Source organism: Melanostigma gelatinosum (assembly GCF_949748355.1).
Source record: "Melanostigma gelatinosum genome assembly, chromosome: 22".
Lineage (NCBI taxonomy): Eukaryota > Metazoa > Chordata > Actinopteri > Perciformes > Zoarcidae > Melanostigma > Melanostigma gelatinosum.
Window position 1 is genome coordinate 17,233,412 of NC_136655.1, and position 20,303 is coordinate 17,253,714.

The following is a 20,303-nucleotide window of genomic DNA, read 5'->3' on the forward strand; positions in this document are numbered from 1 at the left end:
TGCAATTTGATCTAAATGTGCTACAGCCACCAAACTTGATACACAGGGTATGTGGCATCATAGGAACATACACAGCAAGTTTGGTGGGGCTAGCCCCTCAAATTGTGAAATGTTGGTATCTCAGGCAAAGTGAGGCAATGTCATTGAATTTGCTCAAAAATCAAAGTCATCCGATTTGCTTGAAACTTTGCACACCTGTTTGGCTGTTCCCAGGAATGCCCCCTCATAACTTTCAGCCTCCTAGCCCAGAGCCTACTCTAGATATTGTTTGGGAGGACTGGGAACAGAAGGGCCGGGTTGGGATTTTTGGACAAAACGTGATCCCAGTCAAGTGTAGGTGAAATGTCCCTTTCTGAGTCATAAGGATGACATGGCCTTCAACAGTCTTTTCTCTCAAAATGTACACTTTAATTCAAAGTAGAGATTTGATTCATTTTCCTCTTTAAAGATGGGCTTGTGAATATGAATTCCCCCAAATTTAGTTGTCGTAGCTGCAAGTTAAGGTCCCCAAACACAGCCCCAAAGGTCAAAATTGAGGCATATGACCTCATCTTTCGGCCTGTTTTGGCAAGTGAGAAACGGGCCATTAAATCGTAGTGAAAGGTTGAAAATGCCTGATTTTTGCATAAATCAGTCGCCTGTGATAACGTGATGCAGGATCTAAAGCGAGATATTTGTAGACCCTTGGGAAAGCTAACTTCCGGTAGCAGCATGCTAATGACTTGAATCCAATTGAACCTTGAAGAGGGTCCTGTTTTGTCCATCATATGTGAATTTCATCAAAGAAGGCCATTTACAAGTGTTTGAAAATTGACCAAAATTAAAAGGTGGTCAAAATCCAGATTTTACCAGTCTTTTCTCAAACCGTTTTATACTTTAAAACGGGGTAGGGTTTTGAATCCTTTTCTCCTTCAAAGAGGGGCTCGTCACCATTACATACCTATAATCTGGGCCTCATAGCTGCAAGTTAAGGTCCCCAAAAACGGCCACAAAGGGCTTAATTGGGGCCTTATTCACTTATTTTTTGGCAGATGCAAGACTGGCCATAATTTCTCAAATATGGGTCCCAGAACCCCCAGATTGTGCACACACATTGTGGACTAGGCCTACAATAAGATCACCTGAAAAAAATCCCTCTAGATTATCTAGAACTGATTTTTGCCTGTATCAAACTCAGACTTCAGCATGGGGTACACGTCCCTAAGCTATACACCCTGTCATACTCTTGATGAGATCAGATCAACTTTCACTTCTGAAGATGTCAGAGCCCTGCTTTTTTTAATATGTTGTAGATAGGCCCCAATGAGGCACATTCAAGTTGGATGGGACTCCCTAGCACTTAGCATGCCTGCGCGGTAAGAGGGGCAGTTGGCCTACATTTGAATGGGGCATTTTGAAGGATAAAATGAATGGAAAGTGATGACCAACTGGCCCATCCGTCAAATAGTCATAACTTATCACAACATGGTTGAATTTGATGGGAAATTATGAACTGGGTGAACTGGTTGAGATGGGTGAACTATGGATTTCTCACCGAACTCGGCCCAAATTCCCACAGAAAGCAATGGGCTAGGACCCTGAAAATGTAACGGTCAGTCGACCTTTGGCCAATGACCATGTGGTATGAAAATCAAGGGGAAATTCCATACACTTTCTTCGATGGTACACTTTCTGCTATGGTAAATTCCGTACACGTAGGACTTATATTTTGATGCTTTTAATGGTTTTATGTGAAGCACTTTGAATTACCTTGTTGTTGAAATGTGCTATACAAATAAACTCGTCTTGCCTTGCCTTACATTTGAATGGAAAGTATTGAATGTCATAACTTCTCAGAAAAGGGTTGGAACTGTGTTGTAATTGAACGAGACACTCCCCTTGATGACTTGAATGAGCACATGGAGCAGCAAATCTGCAGATCCTCTGGAAAGCTATCTCCTGTTGGCGGCATGCTAATGACTTGAATCCAATTGGACCTTGAAGAGGGTCCTCTTGTGTCCATCATATGTCAATTATGGAATGATAAGCCAGTTACAAGTGTTTTTATTGCACCCAACAGAAACAGCAACATATACACATCATTAACAGTCTTTTAATTCATTAAAAATACTTTAAAGCAAGATAAAGGAATACATTCTTTTTGTAAATTAAGAGAGGGTCGTGTAGATTAAATTATCCAAATCTAGAGGTCGTAGGTCCAAGTTAAGGTGCCCAAAAACAGGATCAGGGGCCGAAATTGGTGCAATGTGTAAAAATTGACCAGAATTTAGGTAAAGAAGGTTGAAACTGCCTGAATTTTGCATCACACACTCCCTCCGATGACTCGAGTCAGCATGCCAAAGGAGAAGTCTGTAGCCCTTTGGGAATTTTTTTATTTATTTTTTTCAGGAACATTCCGACATGTTTGTGGCATCATATGGTGATACCTGATCCGTTTCCATGTTTTCCAAGGCTTTGGACCAGAAAGGCAGAAAATGCCACATTTGAGACATGCCCCGCCCATTTCCATGTTTTGGACCTTGACCGGTCCATTCCCCATCCATTTCCATGGTTTCCACCCGAAAGGCATAAATCGGCCCATTTGAGACATGCCCCGCCCATTTCCATGTTTTGGACCTTAACCGGTCTATTCCCCATCCATTTCCATGGTTTCCACCCGAAAGGCATAAATCGCCCCATTTGAGACATGCCCCGCCCATTTCCATGCTTTGGACCTTGACCGGTCCATTCCCCATCCATTTCCATGGTTTCCACCCGAAAGGCATAAAACGCCCTTTTGGGCCTGGCCCCTCCCATTCCCATCCATTTTGGTCATCCATTGGTCAAGGGCGCCCTCTATAGGATTTGACCATTGACTACACATTATTCCCTCAACGGCCCAAATGTTCCCCCAATTATCAATGGGATGTAGGCCGAATCAACGAACATTGTCACCGTGCCTAAGAAGTGCCGGTGGCCCACGAAACCCCATGTTAAATTTTGCCATAAAGCCCAAATTCCCTTACCCTCACGCCTTCTCATCAGCCCTTCTCCTTACATCTTCCCCTCACGCCTTCCCCGTCACGCCTTCCCCTCATTTTTTTAAATGATTGAGCCCCTCTGGCTCTGAACAAGCCCCCCTGTAAAAACTTAGGCAGCGACATCCAGCTCACAAGCTCACACATGGTGGTTCATGTTGGGCTGGCTGCCAGTAGAAGCAAATGAGTGGCCAGTAAAGAGTGGAATGCCAAAATATGCCAAAGACACCTTTTCTATATGTTTTTCAAGAATTGAAGAAACAAACCGGAGCTAAAGCACCAGTGAATACCTGGTGACAGGTAGCCAGAACGATGATTCTGATGATGTTGCACTATGACTGCAGGTTGTGATGTGATGTCGGGCTAATGCAAACTAAGTACCAGAGTATAGGTTATTAAGGTGGGACAGGATTGCCCCAATCTAACTGTGTCCGTGGTTCTCTTTCATAGCATTCGTTTCGTGTCTCACATTGGGAACAGCTTCGGCGTGACCCTTCAGAAGCTCCTGTTGCATTCTGCCAGCCAGGATTGGCTGGAACTAAGCATGTCAGTGTCAAGGAGGGTGGAGGCCCTCCCCTTATAAAAGGGCTGCCAGTCATTTAAAAGCCTCTTCTCGCTACGAGCAGAAGTTCCAACCTTTCATCTCTCGAACTAACCGTCTTTCTGGGACCTAGATTAACTGTCCATAGACCGGGCTCTTTGTTCGCGGACTGCTCAGTTATTAGAGTTATCGCTCAGACTAGTCTGTCACCAAACAGCAGTCTGAGCTGCTGACTGTGGAGAGTAGCAACACTTTCAACAGCTAGCCAAACCGAGTGGCAACACTCCGAGGTAGCAATACCCCACGAAACAGTTTCCTCCAACAGTTAGCTTCACGGGGCTAACGCATCACAGAGCAGCAACACTCCCGCTGTATAACCCGCAACACTCCCAGTCGGCCCCCGCTAACCTTAGCCACACCAGGCTGATAGCACACACAGTGTAGCTTTAGCTTTACAGCAAATCATCTCTGCTAGAGACGATGGCTGCCGCTTTTGTCAAACTTCTTAGAGCTTTGAGACGTGTTTTCCGAGTGCCTGCACTTTCATTTTGAGGTGAACTATCCCTGTTCAGTGTTACCTGTATTGCTTTAGGTGAATGACTGTATTCCTTCTCTTAGATAGTTTAAAGTGATCTCATAAGCTGCAGTGCACGGACCTTGCAGTAATATGTAGTCACATGGGTCTGTACACTGAACAGTTAGTGTACGATGGTGTGCATGGTGGGACTTTAAAGATGACTTGAGCAGCTACTCATCCTCACACTGCATTTTCAGAAGATAAGCAAAGACCGTACCTTGTTTGAGGCAAATCAGTATTATTTTCAATTCATTTCTAAATGTATATATTATTTAGTTTTAATTGGTAATGACTTTCACGTGAAGAATTTTAGATTACCTAAAATATAGAACATGAGTGAAAGGTGTTCAGGCAAAAATGTATATTGATTTCCAAAGGAAAGGAAATATCAGAAAGAACCTATGGTGCAACAACAAAGGAGAAACTTATCAATGAAATTAATGAACAAATGTAAATTAATTGATAAAATAGCCTAATTAAAGCCCATTTGTAACATTACAGAGCACTGACATGTAAGAGGCCAGCAGCTATCAGCAACGAGGGAAAGATGCTTTCATACAATTGCACTGCACTTAAACTACCTCAGACAACACGTTTATTCACATCGACTTCAAATCTGGTCAGCACAATCTATAGACCTTTGTGATCAAAAGTTACCAAACATTATTGTTTTCAAGAAACATTGCTAGCGTGGTGCCGAAAAAGCGGCTTTTCGCCATGAAACAGGAAGTTGACGTACTGTCCATCCTGTTTCTTCTGCATGATAAGATGTACATCAGACTCCTAGCACCACCCTACACTTAGGCCCCGTCCTCTTCACTAACTCAGACCCTGACTGTCAGTAATAATGAGCATTAGGCCAATATATATCAATAATAAAATAGATATGAGCAAACTTAGAGCTAGTTTAACTTATTAACACGAGCTCTAAGTAGCCTACAATAGATCATTAAAACTACTACTTGAAAGATTTGTACAATAATGAATTCCCTTATCATTTGAATTGTGTTTATGCAAATGACAATAACAAAATAACATTTAGACCTCTTCAGGACGGCAGAAATCAGAATCGGCAGGTCAGACTGTTAAAACATCAGAAGTGGCCAAGAAAATGGCAATTGGTGCATCTGCGGTTTTCTATAACAGATGTGATAACAGGCATGTCCTTACCTAGTTCATTGAGGCTCTGAGCGGCCTTGGTGATCTCCCTGCTGCCCCCCTGGAGCTGACCCTGGAGCCTCTTGCTCAGGTACAAGATACGAATGATCCTTCTCAGCAAGTCACAGGCCATCTGAAGCAAGAAGAGACGTAGGGGGCACGGTGAGCAACGCAAGTAAGAGTTACAATGTCATTGCCTCATCAAATAGACGTGAAGTTGATCTGGGAGTGGCACTTCCGTCGCTCGGTTCACACCTGGCAGCTTATGTCTTCTCAGACTGATACAACCTGCCACCAACAACAAGGGGTCACCACCCATTCAAAACCCTGAAATCACATTAGCGCCATGATTTCAGAATCTTCACCATTGATACAGTATGTAAGATAGAAATGCATTTTAAACATAATACAACTCAAAAACATTGAAGATAGAATAGATAAAACAGGATATAGAGAGCAGGAGCACAGGATTACCAGTCAGCATGTGATGTCATAGCCACTTGTTAAAGAACACCAACTGTACTCATAATATGTATTATATTATAATATGTAATATCTGCTTTACAGGCGAAGGAAAATATCATACGTTATGGTTGCTATGGCAACTCATATGGTAACCATGGAGCTGTTCCTGCTTCTAAAGGATAGCACAGAACAGTGTGCGGGGAGGAGCTCAGTGTACTGTCAGCAGGAGGAACAGAGGTGAGAGGTCAGGCCTCTGTGATGCTGTGAGCAACATACATGGATATATTTAAATATATATAAGAAAGAGCGAGAGAGAGAGCGAGAGCAAAGTGCTGAAACAGACGCGTTATCGTTTCGTCCTTTATTTTCAATAGATTTGCAAACGTTTTAAACAAACTCTTCTCACTTTGTCATCATGGGGTATTGTATGTAGAGCTGTGAGGAAAATAATGAATTGAATCCATTTTGGAATAGGGCTGTAACACAACATGTGGGAAAAGTGAAGCGCTGTGAATACTTTCCAGATGCACTGTAACTCATACTGAAGGCTCAGGCAAGACACGAGACAGTCCCACACACACAGAAGATGTGTTACAGCCGCTGTGTCATCGACATTCGATCATGATGTCCCTCAGCCACCCAGGGCTCCTCCTGAGCTGCACCCACCTGGTTGAGCACCCAGTGGGTGCAGCTCAGGAGGAGGCACATAACAAAGCTCTCTCCTCCGCTGCTTTGTGGGTTTGGGAAAGCTTGGAATCACTTGTAAAATAATGTTCTTCAGTAAAACTGCCACGCCATCTCAAAAGAAAAGCTGACGGATTCACACACAGACACAGAAAGTGAAGAGTAGAATCCTCATCATGAGGTGCGTACCTGCAGTCGGGCCAGCTGGGTGATTCTGGACACAATCTTGTTGTATGGGTCAACGATCTTCGTCCTAATCCTGAGAGAGGAGCAGGGCGTCATTGAGAACCAGAGGTGCACAGAACAGCAACATAAAGACCATTTACACAATAATAACCTATTTAAATGCCAGGTTGTACAGCAACAATAGGACAAACACAGAGGGGGTGAATACTTGCAGAGCTAAGATGGAACAAGGTAACGTCGTGCATCTTAAGACAGATGGGAGGAGCTGTTGAGTGCTAAACTCTAATGAAGGGCGTTCGTGTCAACCTTAACATTTATGGTTCCTTATGTAGCAAACATTAAATATTTGATGATATTGAGAATTATCTTCTTTTTTTTTTAAACCAAGTTTTCAAATTAAATAAACAATCATGTAACTTCACGGCCCAACTAATAGAAGCAGCAAAGGAGAACAGACGTACCTGTCAACAGCTGCCTGCAGAGCAGTGATCCGTGTCTGCATCATCTGAAGGACCCCTGAAAACAACAACAACATGTTCCTGACACTACAAGTGACTTTAAGAGCTACCAGTACTTTCTTAGACTTAATCTGAAAGATAATGCCCGCCCCCTTGTGGTAAAACCCATGAACTGCAGTAATGGAACAAGGCAGAGTTTGAAAAACAGGTCACAGCAGGTCAGTTTGAACATACAATGCAAATATCCAATTTTACAATAATCACTACTCGACAATACTGTTGAAAAATCTGAATTATTACACAAGTACTGTCAGGCAGACTGACATAAAACTGAAACCAATGACAGTCAGGAAGAGAAGGATATTCTAGAGCCCGTGGTGTGTTTATAAAGTCATAACAGTGGCATACATAAATGTGTCTTTACCTTCGAGGGACTCTATCCCCGTCGCCTGAGACAGCAAGTCTTCATGTCTGGCCACAACCTGGAAAGAAGCAGGAGAAACTTAGATGGATGACTGTTATGTGAACCACTTTGTTCCCTGTGGAAAGTGGTTCAGAGCTTCCACTGTGAGATTAAATAGGATAAACCAAATACAAAGTACATAATCAGTCTAAATACATTTGACAGGCTGAAGGATATAACCAGCAGTGATTGAAGTGTAAATAATTTGCATTTAAATGGATAAAAATGACTAAAACTTAGTGGTTCACATAGTTGGTGGCATTGAAGAGAGCTGTCAAACACTACTCTACTCAGGAGCAACAATCAGGGCCACTGAAAATCTGAATTTATTTAGATTACAGTTGTAAATTAATGAGAAAAAAACTTGGATATTCTCTGAGATTTAAGAGCCTCGGCCCTTTGCTGCTAGTGATCCCCCCCCCATCACTAATAAAGGCTTTAAAAGACTCATAAATAAAACAGATGAAAACAGGAAAAAGCAGCTTCAGCGGGGTATTCCAGATGTCCCCCTCACCAGCAAACCTTTAACACATGATTCCATATACTCTGGGGTCTGTGTCTCTTCTGTGTTGGGTCCCTTCAGTGTGAGTGTTTAAAGCCGGCAGCGCAGTATCGTGACGAGGACCTGTTTGGATCATTTATGTCTCTCCTTGCAGCTAACTGATGTTCTCCTCACACTTCTTCATTTTCTCAGCCCATACGCAACTTCACAACATCTGCCACACAGAACCCCTGTGCAGGGCCGTGTCTGATGGCGTTACGTCACTTTGGTCGTGCAGACATCGAGCAAGAATACTGCTGAGCTCAGCGTGTTCTGAGTAACGGCTGTTTTCATAGTGTTGTGCTGAAATAAAGAAATGCGCCTTCTTGTCGTCAAAGACTAGATTAGAAATGATGATGGTGTCTATTTTCCTTTAGTATTTATTTATGTTCATAAAGTACACAGAAAGAAATATATATGTATCCGTCAGGACCTTCACCTCGCTCAGAGATCCTCATTACCATTATAAGGTAATAACATAATACGGTAAGAACACTACTTTGGGAGCAACACATTCAAATGGCTGGCATTACCCTGGTTTTGCACATTTCTTCTCATTCATTGGTGACTTTATAATCTGCACATTTGTTAGGTTTCTCTCTGAACATTAGGCCCGACCCTGGCTCTGTCATTATGCTATTTATTAGTTTAACCTACAATAGTCAAAGTGCTGCTTATTGACCTGGTTATGTCGTTAGAAGGCAAAGTGCAATGGGTGAAACGAACACATACGATTGTCTGTCCCACATCTAGAGGACCTGCAGCCTGCTGCTGTGTGGCTGGTTGTGTGAATGCTGCATTAGCTATTTGAAGCAGACTGTGTCAAGTCTGACTGTACTGTATTTACTGTAAAATTTCCAAGGTCAGGTTATTTGCAGCACACACATTTGTACGTATAGATGGTTATCTGTAGAGGAAGCTGTGAGTAGTGAATCCTCATGTCACCGTGTGGGGCAGGTTGAGACCTTGGCAGTGTGCTGTGGTGTATTGGGTCTGTACCTGGCTGTGCAGCTCCTTGTCCAGCTGACTGATGCCCTGTGCCAGCTTGGCCAGTTGCTCAGCAATGACAGCATGGTGAATAGCCTCAGCGGTGTACGTCTTCACATCGAAGCCATCTGCCAGGAAATCCGTGTAGCACCCTGTAAACACAGCAGCACGTCGTGTAACCGTTCATACTCACAGCAGGGCGTACTATCCCCAGATGTCACTTCTGAGTGTGTATTAAACTGATGCTGAACTAAATCCCGTCTCTCTTCAGCCTCTGTGCAGTGTAGACCACACCACTGGCTGCCGTCTCTCTGGCTCGCGTGCTCGTTACTTCTTAGTCTCTAGGTTGTTTGCCGTGCAGCCGTCGGTACCAATGAGCTGAACAAACTGGAGTCAAGTGCCGAAAACACGTTTTTGCGAATGTGCTTATCTGAACAACCACGTCACTATAAAGTGAAGATACGTGATGGCTGCTTAGGTTAGCTCGGGAAAGGGCTTTTGTAGAGCTAGCTAGCTGCGGGCGAATGTGGAAATGTGTCAAAGCTGTTGATAACACGTTTCAGAACTATCGATGAACACACTCGGTACCACACAGCCCCGCTGCCACTCACACAGCCGCTTTACCGTCTTTCAAAAGTGGATTCGTGGAAGCTCCTCTGACGTTCTCCATGTTGATACTTCCGCATGTGACGTTCAAACTGAGAGACGGAGCGAGTCTTCTTCTTCTTGGTTTTCTTTATTGGCACGCTGCAACTACCGTTCAAGGCGCAGTACCGCCACCTGCTGCGGAGGAGTGTGAGCCAGAGGTTCCCGTTCCCTCAGCACCAGGAGAATGCTCTTCATACAAACAAGGCTTTAGTTTTCACTTGACTAACTTTGCTCAATATATTCATATATTATATATTCAATATAAGACTCAAGACTCCCACCCCACAATACTTTAATATATTCTTTAGCTTAACATGTTTCACGCTTTTTTCTTCTATGCCACATTCAAACAGACCCGATGGACGGTTCCCCATGAACTGCATTGTTTCATTTAACCCTGTGTGCCTCAGTCTTGATATGATTGTTTTAGTTTTCTTCACACTCTTTGCTTCATTTCATGGAGGTGACGCCCTTTGTTTCCTTCATCACAATGCTTTTGCCAGGCAGTGATAATATTGCTCGTATTACTGCTTTTACATCAGTGTTGTACCAAGTCTCGTGTGATAGGCATAACAATACTTTCAGGCCCCCAATACAAACGGTGCTGTAATTTCCTGGGGGGGCCTCACACACGTCACCATCATTTATCTCATCTGTCAAATCACCGAGATACGATTGGATGGGCGGCACCCAATCCCCAGCCCCTGATGTAAAGACAACACTTAGTGAAACATTACAACACATGTTCCTGCAATTTACCCCACAAATCATAAAGCATCAGTCTGACATGGGCAGTGGTCTTGGCCTCTATGAAGACATCTTCTCCGAGGGACCCTCTGTCGTCCCCATTAAGCTGTTGCACCATTGCCACTTCATCTGAGATAAAACAGAACTGCCGCACATCGTAATGATGGCTGAACATCAGCTATGTAAATCTGTCTGGTTCAGTGATCAGCGATCAAGAGGACATGCTGCTCCTCATGTAAACCTGCCTCACACAGCGTTTAGGAGTCCTGACTGCCTTGTTGACAGACTTTGTAAAGATGACGCTCTTTTCACAGTCATGTATTTGAGCTGCTCTCCTTGGGGAGCTGGAAGCTTCTGGCTACATTTAAGAAATGTTTTAACATAATCCCATAACAATGTGTCTGTCTTGTTGGAGAAAGCCACACTAGGATACATCTTTTCAACTGCCTTTTGACGCGAGACCCAAATCTGTCCATCACGGTCACTGTCCGTGTATTCACTCGTGCACACTTGCTGCACTGCAGGAACATGAGTTTACCGTTAGACCTGTAGGGCACGACGGGATGGAACAAGCCCTTTAGTGGGAACACAGTCGACTTCACAAACCCAAAATATGTATCAATAGATAGATAATCTGTGGGTCCCCAACTGGATACTGTTCTGTTGTCTGAATGGTCAGATACATACTTGTGGCGTCGGATTTTTCTTCGTTACGTCCATGAACGTCTGGACTGCAAAGTTTGAGTTGTTTTTGAGTTGTCTGCAATAATAGTTCAGCAGATATACATGTAAACATCTCTGTGAGTCTAAATAGTGGGTTGTACGGGTTAACCACAGGTTGTTATACATAAACATCTGTAATATTAATAGCAATAACTCCAAACACCACTTAATAAAACATATACTTTATTTTCTTGGTGCAAGTCGGTCATTGCACCAGTCACTTCATTGTCATTCCACAACAATATTCATTCATAATCCACATCACTGTTAACAAAACCACAGCAAGAAACCAAAGAGCAGTCTTCAGGTAATGGTACGCATGAAGTCACACGTTCAGCTCTTCACACAGGAGCAGATCAACGAGCTCATTGTACTCGCAGAAGGCTTCTGTAGATGGAGGTCAGAAGAACACAGCAGTCGAAAGAAAAGGCAGCCGTCATGGCTCTCACATTTCATCATATAATCCCAGATCTTTACAGATTCAGCATTTTGTTCTCCTGCTCTCACTGATGTACTCGAGCAGGGAGTGGGAATGAAGTCTAACTTGTGTCAAACCTCCTCATCTCTCCAACACAACAATCCAAACTCAAGGGTCCACTTACTGACTTCTTGAGCTTTCAACTGTGTGTCTTTGGTGAACGGAGCTGACTCGTGTCATCAGGTGGCAGTGAGTGCAGAACAACAGAAAACAATAGATTTTAAGATGATCACAGGATTCAAGTTCAGTTGGCACTGAGGATTGCTTTTGTCGATTTGAATGACAAATGTTGCTGCTGGCAACATTTCATCAGCTGCAGCTAGTTAGCATTAAAGCTAGGGTTGGCAATCTCCTTCAAAAACATTTGAGCTACATTAGTCGAGATCGTCATTGAGGCCAAACAGCAATCAATCAATCAAATGTTCTGACAAAAAAAGAAAAAAGAATCTGCGTCTGTCGCAGGACTGTATGAATCCGTCTCATTCAGATTGACGTGATGACGTGATGACGGCCTGCCTGCCCACACACTGCCCATGTGCTCGTTCTGCATCAGTCTTCCACTAACTGCTAGCTCGACAGCTGTGAGTACGAACAATTGGCACGTTTGTTGTTTATGTGCATGATGAAGGGACGAGCTGTCATTGTTGCCAACAAGAGACTTTCTCGTTACTTTCAGCAGGTTGTGGAGATAGTGCTGCTCGCTCTTTTCTTAGGAACAGGGTTGGCAACATTTCTCAGGGTGTTTTGGTTGGAGATCAAGCGTACCCTCACTAGTTTCTCAACATTACCAACCCAGGCTTTAATGCCACTCGCCAAAATTAAACTTTGCCATTATCTGTTTAATGTGCTTTCTGCAAGAGGGGTGTCTGTTCTCGGCCAAAGATCCCTTGTGAGGTAACAGAAACACCGCTCAGTGGTCTCAGTGGTCTCAGTGGACTCAGTGGTCTCAGTGGTCTCAGTGGTCTCAGCGGTCTCAGCGGACTCAGTGGTCTCAGTGGTCTCAGTGGTCTCAGTGGACTCAGTGGACTCAGTGGTCTCAGTGGACTCAGTGGTCTCAGCGGTCTCAGTGGACTCAGCGGTCTCAGTGGACTCAGTGGACTCAGTGGACTCAGTGGTCTCAGTGGACTCAGTGGACTCAGTGGTCTCAGTGGTCTCAGTGGACTCAGTGGACTCAGTGGTCTCAGTGGACGGTGTGGTCTCAGTGGTCTCAGTGGACTCAGTGGACTCAGTGGACTCAGTGGTCTCAGTGGTCTCAGTGGTCTCAGCGGTCTCAGTGGTCTCAGCGGTCCTCAGTGGACTCAGTGGTCTCAGTGGACTCAGTGGTCTCAGTGGACTCAGTGGACTCAGTGGTCTCAGTGGTCTCAGTGGACTCAGTGGTCTCAGCAGACTCAGTGGACTCAGCGGTCTCAGTGGACTCAGTGGTCTCAGTGGACTCAGTGGTCTCAGTGGACTCAGTGGTCTCAGTGGACTCAGTGGACTCAGTGGTCTCAGTGGTCTCAGTGGTCTCAGTGGACGGTGTGGTCTCAGTGGTCTCAGTGGACTCAGTGGTCTCAGTGGACGGTGTGGTCTCAGTGGTCTCAGTGGACTCAGTGGTCTCAGTGGTCTCAGTGGTCTCAGTGGACTCAGTGGTCTCAGTGGACGGCGTGGTCTCAGTGGACTCAGTGGTCTCAGTGGACTCAGTGGACTCAGTGGTCTCAGTGGACTCAGTGGTCTCAGTGGACGGTGTGGACTCAGCGGTCTCAGTGGACTCAGTGGTCTCAGTGGACGGTGTGGACTCAGTGGTCTCAGTGGTCTCAGCGGTCTCAGTGGACGGTGTGGACTCAGTGGACTCAGTGGTCTCAGTGGACTCAGTGGTCTCAGTGGTCTCAGTGGACTCAGTGGACTCAGTGGTCTCAGTGGTCTCAGTGGTCTCAGTGGTCTCAGTGGACTCAGTGGACTCAGTGGACTCAGTGGACTCAGTGGACTCAGTGGTCTCAGTGGACTCAGTGGACTCAGTGGACTCAGTGGTCTCAGTGGTCTCAGTGGACTCAGTGGTCTCAGTGGTCTCAGTGGTCTCAGTGGACGGTGTGGTCTCAGTGGTCTCAGTGGACTCAGTGGTCTCAGTGGTCTCAGTGGTCTCAGTGGACTCAGTGGTCTCAGTGGTCTCAGTGGACTCAGTGGTCTCAGTGGTCTCAGTGGACTCAGTGGTCTCAGTGGACTCAGTGGTCTCAGTGGACTCAGTGGACTCAGTGGTCTCAGTGGACTCAGTGAGATGATTCAGTGAGATGATTCTGTTCCCATCCTGATTCACTTCAAAGTAATGACATGTTCCACACACCCACTGCACTAATGTCAATCCATGAAAGGACTGAATTACAATCTGTGATGAAGTGCCATAAAGGAAATGCCTTCACATGGACCTACACCATAAATCAATCAAACACAAATGTCTAAAGCGGATGTGCAATCCCTCGATGAAGATGAATCAATCGACTCTGTCTCCACCAGGAAAGGTGTCTGGACTGCAGCTCCACCAGTCTCTCTGCCTCCACACCCGGTGCACCTCCGAACACGCTGCAGACCTGACGAGCTCCCCCTCGTCCCCCTCGTCCCCTCGTCCTCTCGTCCTCTCGTCCTCTCGTCCTCTGCTCTCACTCAGGCTGGTGGTCTGGTGGTCACCAGCTGCCTGGCGGCTGGTGTTTGGGCTGTCGAGGGCTGGGCTGTGCCCTGCTCTCCTCATCTGTGCCCAGGATGGTACAGTGTCCGGAGACCCGTGGTGGTCTACGCGCCCCCTGTCAGTCTTCTCTCCAGTCGGTCCAGCTTGGCCAAGTTTTCTTTCAGAAGTTTGGAGCCAGGGCTCAGAAGCAGGGCTCGCTGGTAGTACATCCTGGCTGCTGCATAGTCTCCCTGCACACACACACAGAACAACACATGTATACAGTGATACGTGTTCCATCCACAATCAACTCAGCTGAACTGCAGTTTACTGTTTAAGATGTGTTTAATCTAAGCCCAGCTGATGCACACATCACCTAAATACTAGGAATGGGTGAGAGGGCTCGATGAAGACATAACTCATCCAATTCCTTTCCCCCGGTTGATGTTTCTTTCCTTTAGTATTCATTGATTGTGAGTAAATCAGCATCTATGGAAAAAGATGGTCCTGAGAGGCCAAAACATTACCAAATACAAACAGCGCTACAGAGGAGATCCATGTCTGATGGAGGAAAAGGAAAGTGTCTCCTCACATTGCCGGTGTCACAGATGATGAGCTCAAAAAGCCTGAAGAAGTCCTGTCACATGCTGTGTGAGTATTTAGAGCGAGTATGTGACGGGAACAGACTGACGACAATGATCTGTGGAACCGTGAGAATTAATACCACCACAGGTCATCATAGAGGAGCTTTCAGTTTGACTTGTTGCAGATGGTCGAACTGATGTTTGCGGTCACAGAGTTCAGTATCACATCCCGCTCAGAGTGAGAGAACGCAAGGGACACAAAGAAAAACCTTCAAGCCGAACCTCCAAGAAGAAGACGGCCAGGTCCAAAGAGCGAGGCACAGAGTACGAGCCAAACAAACTACTGTCATCCAACAAGCTGCCCGAAGACAACTGTGACCTCCACCAGCTGAGCCTCCCACTGCCCATCAGAGCCGTAAGGGGAAACAAGACGTCCAGGTGTGAAGAGTTTGATGTTTCCAGGCTCAATAAAGTTAATAGAATGATGCTGATGATATCCGTCACTGACTTGACCTGGTCACATGTCATCCTTTTCATTGATTTTCACTGTTATTCACTGGACACACATTTCATTTATTTGTATTCATTTGTTGATAAAGAACTTCATCATCTGATTTGTGTGTATTTGATATAATAAGTCACCGTGTTGTTGTGTGTTAACTTCAGTGATGAACTGATGTTCGCTACCTTAATGTGCTGAATGCCTCCCATGTTCATCCAGGCCTGCGACTGGGCCGGGTTCAGTTCAACAGCCAGCCTGTAGCTCTGGTGGGAGAGAACAGAAGCAGACGGGTCAGTGTCATATTCCACTCAAGGAACAACGCGGTTCATATGATCGTGAGGGAGGGAACGATGTAGGATCATGATAAAAAACACTCAATGACACTGATATATGATGAAAGTATAAAGCTCCATTAAAGGTATTTATGCAACATTGTAGGTGAGAGAGAGAGAGAGACAGAGAGCTGTGGTTGAGCAGGCTAGAGATTGGATGAAGAGAGAGAAAAAAGCTCTACCCCCTGACTTCCATTGTACTTTGCCAATTTTCTGGAAATTTGTGTTAAAATTTGTGCCATATTTGGATAGAAACCTGTCTGAAGAGCAAGTGTGGAGGAAGAAGAGAGCGGTACCTCGAAGGCTTGGTCCAGCTGGTTCATCTCTCTGAGCTGGTTTCCTTTGGAGAAGTACAGCTCTGCCCTCACTGTCACATCACTGGGGCTCTGCTGCAGGGCCCTGTCCAGAGCATCCAGCGCCTGGCACGGACACACACACACACACACACACACACACACGAACATCCACACTGAGAGTCCCCGTCTCTTACAGTTGAGCGTCCTGCTGTTTGAGTGTGCTCTCTAGGCTCTACAGAAAGAGCCCTTCACTACCTTCTACTGAACAAGGAGCCAGAGAAGAAGCAGCCTGTGCAGAGAAGAAGAAGCCTAAACGGATTTAAAGCAGAGTGAGACAGAAAGGTGAGGAGTACGGAGATGAAGAGCGTCATCGTTTAATCCCGTCTCTCCGACGGAGTGCAGCGTCAGCTTTATCACTGCCACACTGACAGAATCAAAGAATTTGATCTGTTTCTGGATTTGTGTCAGACTCCATGTTGTTGGGGACTACGATAGCAGAAGCAGTGGATCCCTGCTTCATCTCTACTGTAGGCCAGCTGAGCCTGCACCCACTGTCCCAAAACCATGGGACACACTGACAACGCTTTATTTCCACTCTTAGAATAAAGCCCAGAAGCTGCAGATACTGTCCCGGGGATAACATTTAAAACACGACAAAGTCTATGCATTAATGATGTTGGGAACGTAAAGGAGCGTGTTTGGGTTATCAGCATTTAAGAAACTGAATTCTTGACATCAATAGAATTATTGATGTATGTAACAATTATTCATGATTATTAATAACAACGGGGCACCACCCTGCGAACAGGGACCAATAACCAAACGATAAAACTAAGTCTCATAATTAGTAGTCACTCATAATGTCAATAGTCTGCGTATGACTATACATTCAGTGACAGTGAAGGTTTTTAAGTTCGAGCACAGGCTACTACATACAGGTTCATCAAATACATATGCACAAGTAATCACAGACGACTGCTCCTTAAAGTATAACAGAGTTTATTAAATCAAAATAATAAATGATAAAATCAATTAATATTGCAACCAACAAACGTTATCATACAATTTTATATGCCTAAACTAAAGAATGAATAAAATGGATGAGGGTGTATGTCTGTGTGTGTGTGTGTGTGTGTGTGTAAAGAAAGGGGAGTCTTAAAGCTACAGCTAAAGACTACAAAGATGGCGGCGTCGAGTGACGCGGGCCAAAAGGGGAGGGGCCTTAAGATACTACAACTAAACTACCACCAGATGGCGGAGTCGAGTGACTCGGACCAAGTGGCGGCGAGACTGCTGTATGTAATCACGTGTGCCGATGCACACGTGTGTTGTGAGGCGATCGTTTGAACGGGGTTCCCCCAGGGGCAGAGATAGGAGCTGTGTATGCGTGTTACGTGAGAGGAGGAAGAAAAGGAAAAGGAGCGAGAACTCGACGTGCATCACACTTCGGCGTGCGATGTTGTAGGGAGCCTGAGTTTGCTGGTTCTATCATGCATACGTATACCGCTGTCGTCTTTGAACTGCCGGTAACTTAAGCCGCGATAAGCCACGCACCTCAGCTCACTCACAGAGTCGAGTTAATGAAGAGAGAACTCCCACACGGAGTGGAATACAATGAATGAAAATAATCCCAAATAAACAGTCAAACAGGAAACGCACAGTACGACGGGCCTGTGAGCTCCGTCGATGGTTGCGCAATCTCTCAGCAAAACGAAAACAATGACTTTAACGCGACAAAAACACGGGAATAATAACATATAAATGAATGACCTGAATTAAATTTACGTTAATTTAAGCTAAACTATGCCCAGATGCAATGAACCTTACTTGTCGATGCTTCGTTGCAACGGAAAAGTGTTCGTGGGGAAGTTGTCCGTTTTCCTCGTCAGGAAGGGGGAGCAGGCTGCTTTCAGCGCGGCCTTGTAGCGGGCGCTGTGTGTCGCACGGCTTTTGCTGGTGCGGCTTTGGTCCGTTGGCGTGGCTCTGGAGCAAACGCAGGTCCGATCTGTACTCGCTGCAGGGAGGACAGTTAACTTCGGATGAGACGGCATGTCTGCGCGTCTTACCGGGAATCATCGGTCACGAGAGGAGCGAGGCTTCGTCGGGCTCCTCTGTGCCGGTTTGTGCACAAAAAAAGGGGGGAAAGCAAAAAAGCGGAGAATGGATCGCGGATGCGGATTCGTTACGCGGGCTGAGTGAGCCTTTACTCAGAAAAAGAAAACGTCCAGCAAAATGGCTCGTGACCTGTCAGGGTTTGATGAGGGGTGAAGGCCGCAGCTTCCTCGTGGCCTCCGTCGTGCTGGAGGGGGGAGGAGAGGCCGATGTGTCTTCATGTGTCCAGGACGAAGGTCCGGGCGAAGAGAGCGTTGTGTGCTCCCTGTTCGACGGAGGTCGAAGGGAAAAAGCATTGAGGTGTGTACTGCAGGCGGTTTTGTAGAACAGTGGTTGAACCACAGGGGTCCTGGGGTCTCTTGGCCTTCGGCCAATGAGATTGCAGCGGTGCATTCAGGTGACTTCAGGAACCATAGTTTTTTTTGGGGGGGGGGGGGGAATTCACACCCTAGTGTGAAATTCCGAGAGGAGGTTTGCTCTCATCAAACTACAAATCAGGATGAAACCTTTGCTTGAAAAAGTGAAGGCCTAATTCTCTTTGTTCACAGCACATGTTGAAGCCATATGGTCAGACCCCAACAATGATCAAATGATGTCTGTGTTCATTCTCTCTTGTTGGAACACCAACGACATCAAAGAACTATCAGCAACAAAGACCGACTGTTGTGTTGCCTCAAGTCGCCATGTCTGGGGGAAACAGTTGCACTTGAACTCACCGCAAAGACTGAAGACAATTACTATTCACACACAGATGTTCTGCACCTTGAGAGGCAATAACTCCTCATTCCAGCAGCTTTCGTTCTTCAAAAAGTGAAACCAGAAGCCCAAGGACTACACGAAGCACAGCAGCGCTTGCCTTTCCCACCACTCTCACTCATTACTTAGTTTCATTCCAAATGGCCATGTAGTTATGTGAGAACATGTGTGTGAATGATCAGATGAGATGAAGATGAACAGGAGGAGAGCCTTCGGTGTGCTCCCTCTTGACTTGCTTGCTTTCCCCACTTCCTGTTCTCGTGAAGTGATTCGTTGAAGCTGGACAGCCAATCGGAGTGATTTCTCTCACCAATGGGCTCCGCATGCTCAATTTGCATGTGCGGGACACACCGCAAAGACGAGGGCCACAGACACTCGCCAAGGGCCGACTGTTGGCCTGGTGTGTGAGGGTTCAGGGTTCGTCGACAACTATTACAGAGGAGAAGACTGGGAGGAGCAGGTTACACTGTAGTTTATGTCGGGTCCATTACGTTACATATCTCATATCTTTGCATTAATTGCAAAGCTGGAGTCAGGGCATACCTAGCCTAGCTTAGCATCAAGACTGGATGCAGGGGGGAAAGCAAGCCTCGCTCTGTACAAAGTTCACACCTACCAAACATCTGAGTCCATCTTGTTTGTTTAATCTGTACACAAACAACAAATGAGAAGTTGTGGTTTCAGAGGGAGTTACGTGGTCGAAGTACTTCTTTATGAAAGGCCGTGTATCCTCCCGCCAGCTCTTCTGAGCACCATCTCCTGCTATAGTGCGGGTTGCCAGATACGGTCGATGAGCACACGGAGCAGCACATGTTATGTCTCTCCGTGCACCAACGTCTCCAGTTTAGTTGTCAACATGTAGCTCAAGACAGCATGGATGCTTGAGCTAATGGGAAGATGGCTTAGTCATTAAGTAGGGCCTTTAGAAGAAAGAAGAAACCATTTGTATTGGTATATACACATACACGACTGCATTTGACCCATCCCTGTATATAGGGAGCAGTGGGCTGCCATTGATCAGGGGTTCAGTGTATTGCTCAGGTACACTTCGACACGTGACACGTCCCAGTCGGGGATCAAACCGTTGACCTTCCGGTTCCCAGATGACTCTCTTAATCCAGTGAGCCACGGTCGCCCCCCACAGGGCACATACGCTGTGACAGCCAGTCGTAACAACTGAACCAGATGTGCACATTTGTCAAGCAGCTGAAGTACGAGCATAGAGGTCTCCATGTCTCTTTGAATTCTCGTTTCTCTAGAAACATCTTGCTTCTAGCACTAGCACTAGCATTAGCACTAGCACTATCATTAGCACTAGCATTAGCACTAGCACCAGCATTAGCACTAGCACTAGCACCAGCATTAGCACTAGCACTAGCATTAGCACTAGCATTAGCACTAGCACCAGCATTA

The 20,303-nt window shown here is 45.7% G+C and overlaps 2 protein-coding genes across 3 annotated transcripts in view; both read right to left on the reverse strand.

Moving 5' to 3' along the window:
• The window catches only part of cog5 (component of oligomeric golgi complex 5), a 72,571-nt gene extending 62,807 nt beyond the window's left edge, over positions 1-9,764 (reverse strand). For both annotated transcript variants that reach the window (XM_079294400.1, XM_079294401.1), the window contains exons 1-6: positions 9,702-9,764; positions 9,090-9,229; positions 7,511-7,568; positions 7,090-7,144; positions 6,632-6,701; positions 5,306-5,426 (exon numbers count right to left, since the gene is read on the reverse strand). In XM_079294400.1, the coding sequence (XP_079150526.1) occupies positions 5,306-5,426; positions 6,632-6,701; positions 7,090-7,144; positions 7,511-7,568; positions 9,090-9,229; positions 9,702-9,747 (490 nt within the window). In that variant the 5' untranslated portion in view covers positions 9,748-9,764. The remainder of the gene's footprint in view (positions 1-5,305; positions 5,427-6,631; positions 6,702-7,089; positions 7,145-7,510; positions 7,569-9,089; positions 9,230-9,701) is intronic.
• A 4,001-nt stretch (positions 9,765-13,765) lies between these two features.
• The window catches only part of tmtc1 (transmembrane O-mannosyltransferase targeting cadherins 1), a gene marked incomplete at its 5' end in the record, with an annotated part of 78,688 nt that continues 72,150 nt past the window's right edge, over positions 13,766-20,303 (reverse strand). Inside the window, 3 exons of the mRNA XM_079294758.1 lie at positions 13,766-14,559; positions 15,580-15,657; positions 16,023-16,145. Of these exons, the coding sequence (XP_079150884.1) occupies positions 14,434-14,559; positions 15,580-15,657; positions 16,023-16,145 (327 nt within the window). The 3' untranslated portion in view covers positions 13,766-14,433. The remainder of the gene's footprint in view (positions 14,560-15,579; positions 15,658-16,022; positions 16,146-20,303) is intronic.